The following is a 12,743-nucleotide window of genomic DNA, read 5'->3' as shown; positions in this document are numbered from 1 at the left end:
ATGTTTCCGGCTAAACATTGACATGGTTCCAGCAAAAATAACACATGGTTCCAGCAAAAAAATGATATAGTTCCAGCAAAATTTAAAGTGGTTTTCCAGCAAAAATACAATGCAGCAAAAAAATCATGGCATCGTCGCCGTAGCCGCCCTAGCACCATCCTCGATGTAGCCGCCCCAGCAGCATCCTCGCCGGTTGTAGCAAGTCAAAAAGCTGGTTCCAACAAAAAACTTATGTAGCAAAAAATCATGGAGCCCGCCGCCGTGGCTGCCCCCTTCCTGTTGAAGCAAATCAAAACACCGGTTCCAGCAAAAATCAAGAAAATATAGCAACTTACCGCGCCGCCGTTGTCGCCGCCCACCATCGTCCTTGCTGGTTGAAGCAAATCCCCGCACCGATTGAAACAAATACTCCCGCGGCCGTCCCTTTCCTATTGGAGCAAATCCTCCGCTGGTTGAAAGCAAATCCCCCCGTGCGTCGCTGCCGCTCCGAGGACGCAACAGCCTTCACCGAGGGCCGACCTCTCGACTGCCTCGCATGGGCGCAGCTCGCCGCGGTGGCAGAGGATCTCGTCGGCGACGCATGGGACGAGGTGGAAGCGGAGCTATGGAGCTGAAGAAATGGCAGGGTCGCGAGGTGAGTGAATGACGGGATGAGCGGATCTGGTCGTTTGAGAGGATAAGGTAAAGGGAGGGCGATGGGCTGGACCCACTTAAGATGCGTGCGTGTAACGCCCGTGAAAGACCGGCCAAAGACTCGGCCGGCGCACCGACTCAAAGCGTTTTCCTATTTGAAATGAAAACGCTGATCCAAACAGGCCCTTAGGTTTAGTGTCTCGTTTTCATATACTTCCTCCGTCCGGAAATACTTACGCACAAATAGATAAAATTAGATGTATCTAGAACTAAAATACGTCTAGATACATCCATTTCCCTGACAAGTATTTCCGGACGGAGGGAGTAGTATCATCAGTTTGGTGAGGATGGTGCTATGTCAAATAATATGGCTTCGATCTCTCCCTCACCACCACGACGTTCTTCCCGGTTGCACGGTTGAGCCGATGGCCTCCTCTGCTCACTGTTCAGTTGCAGCAGTGGGCTTTAGGTTTGGTCCTGGTACAAGTTTGGTAGCCCAATGGTGACAGATTAGGCGGTTCTTACACGGCAACGGTTGTGGGATTCGTTACATCTGGATCTTGCTCGGCATGGGGAACTTTATTGACCGACTCGCCACATCGTCAAGTGCCTGTTTCTACATGTATGGCTATGGCGCTGACCCGGTTTTTGGTTTGTTGATGCTTCACCTCTTCCTCGGGTGTGCGTCCAAGCCATGTTGGTGGATGATGGTGGTTTTGAGATCTGGTGGTATGAGGGACCTTGAGGGACTTATTTGTGATAATTATTTTATCTAGGGTTCTTTTTCAAAGTTTTCTAGACACCTGTCAGTCCTGTTCTTTTCTAGGTATAACCACATGGTGTAAAAATGTTTTGATCTTGGATAATATAATGTGTGTGGTTCGCTAAAAAAAAGAAAAGACAAACAAGAGAACCTTTACTTTTCTGTATGTCTTTGGCCAACCGCTCACGACCCAGTGGAGATTGAGAGGGCGTGACGTCGCATGAAGGTGCCAAAGCACGCTACAACGCTGAGATTACAAGACATCGCAACTAAGTGCGACTGCGTGAGGCATGTCTCCACTGACAGACAAAAGGGGTCATGATTTACATATCAAAAGGTAAGCAACAAGTGACACTCTATTGTTCTTAGCAAAACAACCACATAAAAATTGTCTGCAGGTTTTACCAATATTTTTATGTTGGCCACATGAACGGCAATTAGAATGACCGTTCATAAAGAAAATTATTTCAAGAAAGCAACGGTGTGTTTATAGTCAAGCACAAGCAAGAATTGTAGAGCTAACTAGAGTGTATATATACTGTGCAAAGGGTATTGGTAAAGGCAATTCCAACGGGGCTGACGCATCCGTGCGGATAGAAACCACAGCTCAATCGCCCATGCAAATAGACCAGCCCAAATTTGGGATGGATTTGGGCCGCCCCGAATACACCGCGGCACCTGCAGTGTCCTCCCCTGGCCCACGCACAAGTAACACATCGTCCCTGCTTCACCCTTTTCTCTCCCAACCAAGTTCTCGCGCCTCTCCTACAAAAATTTCATGGCCGGCGCATCCACCCACTGCAATGTTGTTGACAAAATAGCTCGATTAGTTATGTTTTTAGCAGCTATTACTGGGAAAATGTCTTTGTGTGATCTCAATTTTTTGGCAATGCTCTCCTGTTTGGCTGCCTTCAGGTACAATTTGAACGCACTATAAAAACTAGATGAATGCCCGTGCATTGCCACATATGAACAACATGACGACCATTAATAGTTAAATTAGAAAGCAAACAAGGAACTACCATGACTTATTGCCTGTTCAAGAAGGTGCATACGTATTGTTTGTCATAAGTTCTAGAATGATGGATGTAATTAACATGCAAGTGCCTTGTTGGGTTTAAGAAGGTGATAACTACTTATGTAGTGTTAAAAAAACGTCTTATATTATGAGATGGAGGAAGTAAGATCTAGTATGCACTGAAAAGGAAAATAAGTTGGTTTAGAATGGATAACATTTGTAGGAGGTACAAATGGAAGTTGCTCGGTATCTCCCGAGCGCAGCTCCTATATAGCGCGTAGGTCGTTGCGAAGTGACGTAGCGCATACCCCCCTTGCGCGCTGCTGTTTCAATGGGCCGATTCATTTTGGGGTTTCACCCCCAACCTGTTTTGGGAAGGTTCTAGGACCTTCCCTGAACCGCGTTTTTTCTTTTTTCTTTCTTTTCCTTATATATTTTTTGTTCCTTTTTCTGTTTTCTTTTCTGGTTTTTATTCTTGTTTTTTTATTTTGAGAAAATATTTTAATGTTCTGTTTTTCTCCTTTCCTATTTCCTTTTTTTGGCCATGTTTCAAATTTGCGAACATTTTTTCTAAAATTGTGAACATTTTTCAGACTGCCGAACATTTTTTTTGAATTGATGAACAATTTTTAGAAATTCTTGAAGATCTTTGGAAAAATGAAACATCTTTTCAAAATCATGAACATTTTTTGAAATCATGAACTAATTTTTTAAAATCTTAAACATTTTTTAAATTCGTGAACATTTTTCTAAATCGTGAACATTTTTCATATTCACGAACAATCGTAGACATTGTGTACGTTTTCTGGCAAACATGAAGATTTTTTGGAATTTTCTGAATTTAGTGAACCTTTTTTAAAATTCAGGAACATTTTTAAAAATTCTCAAACATTTTTTAATATTGTGAACATTTTTGTAGAAATTCATGAATATTTTTTGAAATTGTAAAAAAACGAATAGCCGTACATTATTTCTGAAATTGCGAATATTTGTTTGAATCCGTGAGCATTTATCATTTCCTGAACATTTTTCAAATCATGAACAATCTTTGAGCTCACAAACAATTCAACAATTTTGCTACTTTTTCTGAAATCCTATATTATTTTTTAAAAAATAAAAAGGAAAAAAACACAAGGGGCTCCCCCGCCCCACACATGGGCCGGCCCATGAGGGCGCGCGGGCGAGCAGGTAGGGTACGCGCTCCCGTGGCTCCCGAGCCATTCCTACCACGGAGTTGCTCGCGGCTAATACCACAGCGAAGATGACCCCAGGCCCATGTAGGATTTCAGTTGGTGATTTGTTAATATTATATTTCAAAATAAATTTCACAAAAAGTGCGTGAGATTAGTCATTTTCAAATATATGCGCTGACGGTTTGGCCTAGATCGAAAGGAGCCCAGGCTGAAAGGAGCACGTTGCGATGTGGCGGACAGGGGCGGATCCACCTATTGCTAAACAAAATTATTAATTAAGGAGTACTCCTTTCGAAGATTATCCCTACCTTCCCAGATTACGACAAGTGACGCACTACATGTACGTCACTTGTCGCAACCTATGACTTTTCTTTTCATAGATTCGTTCATTCAGAAAGTTTGATCTCTTAAACCGTTTGTGCAAATCTTGAACTATTTTCATCGTTAGATTTCTTGCTTTGAGATATTCAAAATTAGATCACGTGTTGATAGGTTTTGATGATTTTTTTTCATAAAAAACCGGACAAAAAAACTAAACCGGAAGCACGTTTTTTCCTTTCTGAAAGGCACGGCCGTGCCTTTCGTTGAAGCCAAACCGTGTCTCTTGCAAAAGAAAGAAAGAAAATGTTTTTTTGTTTCTGAGAGGCACGGTCGTGCCTCTCACGGAAACAAAACCGTGCCTCTCATGGAAGGAAAAAAAAAGAAAAACCACATTTTCCCCATTTTCGAGAGGCACGCCTGTGCCTCCCGCGAAAGCAAAACCCTGCCTCTCAAGGAAGAAAAAAAAGAAGAGAAAACACATTTTTTTTCATTTCTGAAAGGCCTCTCGCGGAAACAAAATCGTGCCTCTCACGGAAGAAAAAAAAGGAAAACGTGTTTTGTTTCTGAGAAGCACGCCCATGCTTCTCACGGAAGCAAAACCGTGTTTCTCACGGAAGAAAAAAAGATACACAATATTTTTTTCGTGAAATGTTGAAAAGCTAAGAAAGACCGGTGAAAACCCGAAAAGCCGAAAAACATGAAAAAACGTCTAGAAAGCCAAAAATGCGTGTGGAAAATAAAATAAAAATAAAATCCAAAGGTAGCCCCCCAAGTGGCGCGCTCTGAGCCCACCTCAAGTGACACTTGGGGCGCTCACTTTGTTCTCAGAGTGAAAACAACATCTAAAATACCGAACATTGTTCTCGAAGGAGTGCTCACTTTTGAATAGAAGAATCTACGAAAAAAGGAAAAACTCTCATGTTGCAACAAGTGATGCACACCTAGGGTGAGGGGAGTAACCATTGCAATGTGTGCTCCCTAATTAGTGATTTCGAAGAAATTGAACTCGAGAGCTGATGGCACCGTGGGCACGCCAAAAAATGAGCTTCGATCCAAACACCGCTCAAGCACTTGGTCAACGCCAAATATTTGGCTCGGTAGGCGGAAAACCCTATACGCCGCTCACTGCGTCATAAGGTCGAGGCTTCGCACTGGGTTGCGTGAGCGAATGGTGCACTGGGCCAGCCCAATTGCTAGCGAAGCATTTTTTCCTGTACAGTAATTTTTACCAGTTTTGTGATCATTCTTGAAGGTTCCCAACCAAATTTTTGTAAACCTTGTTGGCTTCTACTTCTGGGGTTTTTCAGTTTTCTAGTTTTTTGTTTTTTTTTGTTTTTCCTGTTTCTTTTATTTTTATGTGTTTTTTTTGCAATTTCCAAGAATTCTTAAAAACTTCAGACTTCATATTTTGTTCACTTTCCAAAAAAAAAATTGGTTGAAAAAATGTTCGGTATTTCAATATTTTGTTCATGTTTTTCAAATTTCATTTAATTTTTTTAACAATTAGTCAAATTTTCCAAAAATGTTTGGAAATTTCAATTTGTTAATGTTTTTCAAATTTTGTTAATGTTTTTTAAAGAATTTCGGAATTTTGTTCACATTTCAAAAATTGTTCAAGTAGTACAAATTTTGTTCAAGTTTTAAAAATTGTTCAGAATCACAATATCTTGTTGATGTTTTTCAAAAATTGTTCATTTTTTTACAAAAAATGGTATTTTGAAATTTGTTCATGCTTTATAAAAATTTCACACGCTTCTTCTATAGAATTAGGAATTTCTAAAAAAAATCATGTTTTTGTATATAAATTAAAAAAATTGTTCATATTTTCAAAAAGTATTCGAAAATGAAAAAAGTATGGAATTTGAAAACTTTGTGTACGTTTTCAAAAATTGTTCACAAACTTGATTGTTCACTTTTTCTCTAATTGTTCGCGTTTGTCTAAAAAATTGCAGAATTTTAAAAAATTGTTCAATTATTTTGGAAAGTATTCGGATATGCCATTGTAATTATTTGTTAAAAGTTCATGGTGTGTATCAGTCACTAATAGGCATCATTTGGAGGCGGCTAGCTACACTCGTTATATAGCGAGGGGTTCTGAGACTGCACTCTTTGTTTGCCAATTTTTCACCCCTCGTTACAGTACCACCTAATTGGCTGGCCCACTTGCGTTACCCGCCTCAGGTCCCACTTGCGCAGGCTGGGGCGGCATTTCCTATTTGGCGCCGCAGGCGCCAGTTAACGTGCATTTTGTTAACTGGCGCCTGTGTGGCGGCCGTAAATGGGCCGGCCCATCTAGGCGCCGGTTGACCATTTTCTTTTCGAAAATTTTGTGAACTTTTTTGAGATTGATGAACTTTTTTGAATATTGATGAACTTTTTCTAAATTTAATGAACATTTTGTCTTGAAAATGGATGAACTTTTTTCAGTTCCATAAACTTTTTCTAAAAATACATGATTTTTTGTCAATTTCTATGAACTTTTTTCAGATTTGATGAACTTTTGCGAAATTGGATGAACTTTTTTTCAAATTGATGTACTTTTTCAAAATTTATGAACCTTTTTTAAAGATATGTACATATTTTTTCGAATGGATGAACTTTTTTTCTTTAAATATGTAAACCTTTCTTCATTTCTTATTTTTATTTTTGGAAAAAAACTAAAACAATATTCAAAAAAGTTCAATAATATTCAAAAAAGTTCATCAATCTCAAAAAAGTTCACAGACGTCTGCAGAGCTAGTGGGCCGGCCCATGCTAGCAGCGCTGCAGGCGCCGGATCGTTAACGGGCGCCTGCAGCGCTGTATAGGAGCTCCCGGCTGGGGCTCCCAACCAAAACAGGCTCTAAAGAGAAAACTGCCGGATGGTACGCCCAGATAACAGGCCCATACAAAGGCCGAGAAGGCTCAGCGTTGGCCCACTAAATCCTCGTTTCATTTACAGTTCCCGAACGCCGCAGATAGAGCTCACCGCCACCCTCTTCCATGGCTTCGCCACCACCTCCTCGCCTCCGCTTCCGCCGGTAGCCGGCCCCCTTTGCCCATCGGAACTCGCGACCAGGCAACCGTCCACACTCTCAATGGCAGCAGCGAGCGCGGCGGAGGCCACCTTTGTCTCCCCCTCCTCCTTCGGCCGCCGGAATATCGCATCTTCCTCCTGTTCCTCTCTCCACCTGAGCCTCACAATCCTGCCTCCCCGGTTCGCTCCTCTCGTCGCCCGCCCCACGAGGTAATCCCCCACACACCAACGAATGCGAATTCATGTATGTTCGTAGAATCGTAGCGTGCCGGATGATCCCAATGTGGCGAAATTCCGTAATTCCTTACCCCAATTTGACGCTGTCGGTGGGGTTTCATTTTTTCCGTTCAGTTATCGCAATGCTTGTAAATTTAACCTTATGATGACCACAAGGTTCTCTGCGGTGGCGGTGCCGTTGAAGCGCGTCGGATGTGTACTTGCAGCTGCATCGGCGACAGGGAGCCCTCAGTTCGGCAGTGGGGAGAATGATAACCTGTACGAGGTAGAATTGGTTATTTTCATGTTTAGCCATTAGGAGCCCCTCTTGTGAGCATGTTTGCCGGCCTTGCTGTAACTTATGGTCCCTGTTGCCAGATTTTGGGCATCAGTCCGCTTGATGGGTTCGACCAGGTGAAGATGGCCTACAAATGGCGTCGAAAGAACGCCGAGAACAGTGGCGATGCTGCATACTTGTTGAAGGTAGTTTTGGGCCCTTGTCATTCTGTATTTGGTGCTTGTGTTGGTGTTAGTGTGTCAATGAGTTGGGGCTCTTTTGATTTCAGTTAGAGAGGGCTTATGATACGGTCATGATGGAACAGCTGCAAAACCGGAAGAAAGGTGTGGCATATGGATCAGTCCAGGTTAGCTTTGATGACGGGCTTGTCCTTGTTAAATATGGAAATTCATATTGTCCATCCAATCAAATGTTCACATCAGCTGGTATACGACTTTGCTTAGGATGAGATGTAAGAGGTATTGTAGTTGCAGGACCATCGGTAATCTATATGCTGTTTTTCGAAACAAGTCCTTTATATCAAGGTAGTGAGAACCGTGGTTCTGAATCCGGATGGAGCTCTGATGGTAGGATCGCAAATCATATCTTAACTATCAGAATCATTGAAATGTGAATTCTACTAACGAAAATCGTAGAATCAGAGTGGTTAGTTTCAATCGTGAAGTCATAGAACCGTACAATAGAATTGCCATTCTGACTACCTTGCTTTGGATGCTTGCCCGGAGTCTCTCAATCAGTGGATCAGTGGACGCTGCCTTGCAACCAATTGTCCAATTCATTGTCGCTCCTTGATAAATTTCTTAATGATGAAATAAGCAAATAATTGCTATGTTGGAAACTATCTGCTGATGAGTGAGATAGTTTTATTTCACAAATGTTTTAAATTCTTGTATAGAGATATATATGTAACCATCTGTGGGTCTATGATTAGTTGGTCACTTTAGAATGGTTGCTTTGTCAAGCACTGTCAATTACCTTGCGCTGAATTCAACTTCATTTGGCTTCATGGATATATTGCTGGATGCTAAGGAGTTTGTACTTCTTGGAATCCATCAAAATCTTTGGTAGCTGTTATGTGGGGAACCACATATGGTCGGAGGGCCCCAGCCCTGGCCGCACCGTCCCCTGGTCCAGCTCAAAGTGGCTAGGATTCCTGTACTGCTACAAGTTATTAGGTTCAGAGTCTAGATTAGTTATTAGGTTCAGATTCGTATTAGATTCAGAGTCTAGATTAGTTATTAGGTTCAGATTTGTATTAGATTTAGTCCAGATTAGAACCTGTTTCAGAGTCCAGATTGTATTTCCTTTTGAGTCGGCTTGTCAGCCAAGCTATTCCTCCTATATATTGGGGGTCTCCCGCGATCAAGAAATCATCAGAATTCAGAGTATTACTATCTATTAGGCCTAGAAGTAATTAGAGTTTGTTCCACTAGCCTTGAGAGGAATATCATCTGAATTCTTTATTCTGATATTTTCACTCTTTTGGATGTTAGGTGACAAAGGACATCAAATATGCTGATAATCAACCAATAGTTCCCTGGGGACCTAGGTATAGTCATTTTATATCAGAACCAAACTTTTCTTGCATATGTTCGTTCATCATACTTTGTGTACATTTTGATTCACATAGATGCACCCAGCACCCATATGAACCTTAAACAGCTTGCCTCGTTTATGCATGCGTGAACATGAACAACTGAACATCCTTCTTTTGACTTGCGGGAGTTTTCGTGTTTCCTGAGAGAATGGAACTATTTCTGTGAAAGCTGCACAAATCAAATATGCCCTTACAAACACTGTTTACAAAACCAGACTGGCGGTCCAACCTATATAAACCAGAACTGGCGCCTGATCCGGTCCTTTTTGCCTAAAAGGCTGTTTGCTTGAAAACTGAGAAAAAAAAACAAAATAAAGCATGTGACCCTGGAGTCAAGCTGAGGAACTCATACCCATCAAGCTGAGGTCCCATACAAACATGAGCTACATAGCCTTTGTGAGTAATGTGGCAAGTAAGTTGTAGACTATTTTATAGAGCATATGAAGTGCTATCAATTTAATATACTTAAATTTTGTAGAGCTTATACTTAATTTGAAATCAATTTTGTAGTGCTATTGGACCGGCCGATGGATCCAATGGCGCCTGCAATCTGGAAGAACTATGCCCCCAACAGGTGCCGGCTGTTCCTATGGCTAGCGCACAAGGACAGGCTCTACACCAACGATCGAAGATTCAGGAGGGGCATTGCGACCACGGCCTCTTGCCCCTTCTGTAACAACGTCGAGTCTATCAACCACCTGCTTTTCACATGTGCTCAAACTCGTCAGATTTGGGCTGAGCTCAACTCTCTCTGCCATACTACGCCCAACTCCATTGCAACATGTTGGGGCTCACTGGTGAATGACAAAGTCCGATCCACGGTGATCATCGCTATCCTGTGGAATATCTGGAAGCGAAGAAATGCTAAAGTGTTCAGAGCGGAAACACAGGATGCGTACAAGCTGCTCCGCGCCGGCGCGGACGATCTCATGCTATGGTCTAATAGATGCTCCCCCGAGCTAAAGAAGTCTCTTCTCCTAGAGTGGAGATCAATGGTGTTGCTCTTAGCTGGGAGAATGTAACTTTTCTGTTTTTCTCCATCACCTTTTCCCCCTTCTCTCACCTTGTACCTACTCTTCACCTGGTTGTAAGTTTCACGTTGATTAATATATACGTTCAGGCCGGCGTAAGCCCGCCGTTGCAGCGTCAAATTTATTTTTTTAATATATTATATTCGAAATTTTGAACCACGGGTCGACTGGTTGAGCTGACGGTTGGAACACCGAACCAGTGAGTGAGTAGGTTAACTGGTTTGTTTGGTCCTTATTTCTTTATTTTGCTTACAGATAGACCCTTATTTTGACTTCTGTTAGATAAATGTTGATCTGTTCACATGTTAGTGTTACTAATAAATGTGAAGTCTTTGTGCTAGTTATATGCAAAATATCTTCATTCTGGGCATTGGATAATGTTGTTCATAATATGCTGATACTGGTCGTCATCTGCCAGATACTCTAGAGCCACTGCAAAGGACGTACAGATAAATATGGCAATATCAGCAACATTTGTAAGACATTCTTTTCTGAAATATCCATAAGAAATCTAAATGAGTCATATGTAATTGTTAATATTTTTTTTGCGTTTTAGTAAAATCCTACAGTACTACTTCGGTCTGCTCCGCTCCATGTTGTCTCAAACGCAGAGGTTTAACTTGGAAACTACTGAATGATGTTTCTCTTTTCTTTTTTGATATTTTAGCACTTTGGACAATTTAGCTTTAGCTGAAATGTTCTATGCATTTGTACCTTTTCCAATTGTTCTATGAAAGTATGCACATTTATCTCGTCGCACTTAATGATATCCATGGAATCAGCAAATATAGGTAGTTTGTTCTATTATGTTCATTTGTATCTTTTCTTGCAGATCACGTGCATATTGACCATGGGCCATGCAGACTGGAAACCCTTGCAGTTTTTGTGTTTTGCTTATTTCTATCGAATACTTGAGAAACTGAAGTCTAGCGAGCCAGCAATAACTCCTGTATACAATGTAAGGGTCTTCCCAAATAGTTTCTACATAATGTTGGCATTAACATGAATGATCTATTGGTTCAGGTTTTGTGTAGGTAGTATAAATATACGGAGTAATAACAAAAATATACCTTTGGAAGCATGTGAGTTAAAGGAGATATTTTTCCTTTTTCCTTTTTATTATAATGCTTGGAAGTACACACTTGTCATTAAAATTCATTTATTTCTGCTGTGCAATAGTGGAATGCGTTTTTTTAATAGTCCAATTGTTTGTAGCTAGGCACTTAATGGAAGAAGACATCTTATAGAGGGAATGGCATCTCCTTGAGTTGAAAAGCATTATTATGTTAGTACATGCTTGTTTTGAATTTGCTTTCATATATTAGGAAGATATGCACATGTTTTTAAAGAGGATAATGGTTGCACACCAAATTTAGCTAAATGCAGTTTTTGGGTTCTGAACAAGGAGGTGCTGTCAACAGATGGAATATTGGATCATTTATACTTCTAATTAGTTATTACCCTAGTCCCTAGACATATTATTTACTCCATGAGCGACTGAACATAATATCCAAATACAATGTTTATGGCAGGAGTACGGTGAGGTTGAAGGCCGAGGTATACATATGGCAAAGCGAGTGCTTCGTAGTTTGGGTTTGGTACTTGGATCGATATTTGCTGCATCCCTGGTTAGTGGACTGTTCAAATACAGCGCAATCCAGATTAGTTGTATTAGTTTCTCTTCCCGTGTTGTTTCTCCAGCTTTCTTAATCGCTTCTCAGTATGACTTCTTTGTATCCTTTTGCATTCAGGGTTATACCGGACTGGCCAATTTCTCCCAGTTTCTTGGTCACTATATTCCCTCTGTTGTTTGTAACTTCCAGGTACAGTATGCATGGCAATATATGTGTATTGTTGCTTGGTATGGTTTTTAATTTTTTATGATGGATCAGGAGTATCAATTTTATTATGCCAAACTTGTCGATATTTGTTCTTGGAGTTTAAAACTACATTTAGGATTGTAATATGGATGAGTCAATGTGCTCGGTTTACTTAACATCTGAGGCAGCTTTTTTCTTCCTTCTTTTTTTTGCCAAAAAGGATATTTAGCATGAACTAGAAAGCTAGCAAGTTAGTACTCCTCAAAGTATTTTAACTAGAAAGGTCACTGGAGCAAGTGCATGATGCTTTTCTGGTGGAAAACATGAATAAAAAAACGAATATTCTGTTTTATACTATCTTGCAACAGCAAACTAATTTTTTAGAGTAATAACAGCAAAACTAATCGGTGGACATCTCATTGCAGGAGTTGATTGTGACCACAGCTTCATCTGTTCTGCTTTGCATACTGGCTACGTACTACCGATAGCGATTGTGCTGGACTGCCCCCTTGTTTTGCAGTCCTGATACATTGCCACTCAATCATTTTCATCTTCATCTTCATCACGCAACCATCATCATCATCACTAAGGGGTTGTGCTCGATAACTACATGCATACTCTGTTGCGGAAACCCAAAGCTATGAGAAATTTACTCTTAGATCTGGAAATTTGCACAGCAGATAGATGTCGCTGTCCAACGGTTCCGGAGCTGAAATGGCTAACAGAAGAATTTATCATGCGAAGTGCTGATGATGTAGGAAAACTAGTTCTAGCGACCCCCAACTTACAAAGGTTTCCACATTTCTCATCCAGTTTCCTCGATGTCTTAATCCGACC

The 12,743-nt window shown here is 41.0% G+C and overlaps 1 protein-coding gene across 1 annotated transcript; it reads left to right on the top strand.

Annotated features, from left to right (window-relative positions):
- Positions 1–6,864: 6,864 nt before the first annotated feature.
- On the top strand, positions 6,865–12,489 carry LOC119332862. Its single transcript, XM_037605976.1, has 10 exons — positions 6,865–7,154; positions 7,338–7,446; positions 7,539–7,643; positions 7,727–7,804; positions 8,952–9,007; positions 10,505–10,562; positions 10,919–11,044; positions 11,619–11,714; positions 11,838–11,909; positions 12,332–12,489. Exons 1-10 carry the CDS (start codon positions 7,006–7,008, stop codon positions 12,392–12,394), a joined length of 912 nt encoding a protein of 303 aa, XP_037461873.1. The 5' UTR covers positions 6,865–7,005; the 3' UTR covers positions 12,395–12,489.
- Positions 12,490–12,743: the final 254 nt, after the last annotated feature.

Source organism: Triticum dicoccoides, chromosome 1B (assembly GCF_002162155.2).
Source record: "Triticum dicoccoides isolate Atlit2015 ecotype Zavitan chromosome 1B, WEW_v2.0, whole genome shotgun sequence".
Lineage (NCBI taxonomy): Eukaryota > Viridiplantae > Streptophyta > Magnoliopsida > Poales > Poaceae > Triticum > Triticum dicoccoides.
Note: the sequence above shows the minus strand (reverse complement) of the source record. Positions and strands in the feature narration are given on the sequence as shown.

What these genes read in the sequence shown, in the direction of transcription:
- LOC119332862 (XM_037605976.1), top strand. Translation starts at nt 7,006, where the DNA reads ATGGCAGCAGCGAGCGCGGCGGAGGCCACCTTTGTCTCCCCCTCCTCC. An exon ending in CGATATTTGCTGCATCCCTG is followed by an intron (nt 11,715 to 11,837) that starts GTTAGTGGACTG and finishes TTTTGCATTCAG; the next exon opens with GGTTATACCGGACTGGCCAA. An exon ending in CTGTTGTTTGTAACTTCCAG is followed by an intron (nt 11,910 to 12,331) that starts GTACAGTATGCA and finishes ATCTCATTGCAG; the next exon opens with GAGTTGATTGTGACCACAGC.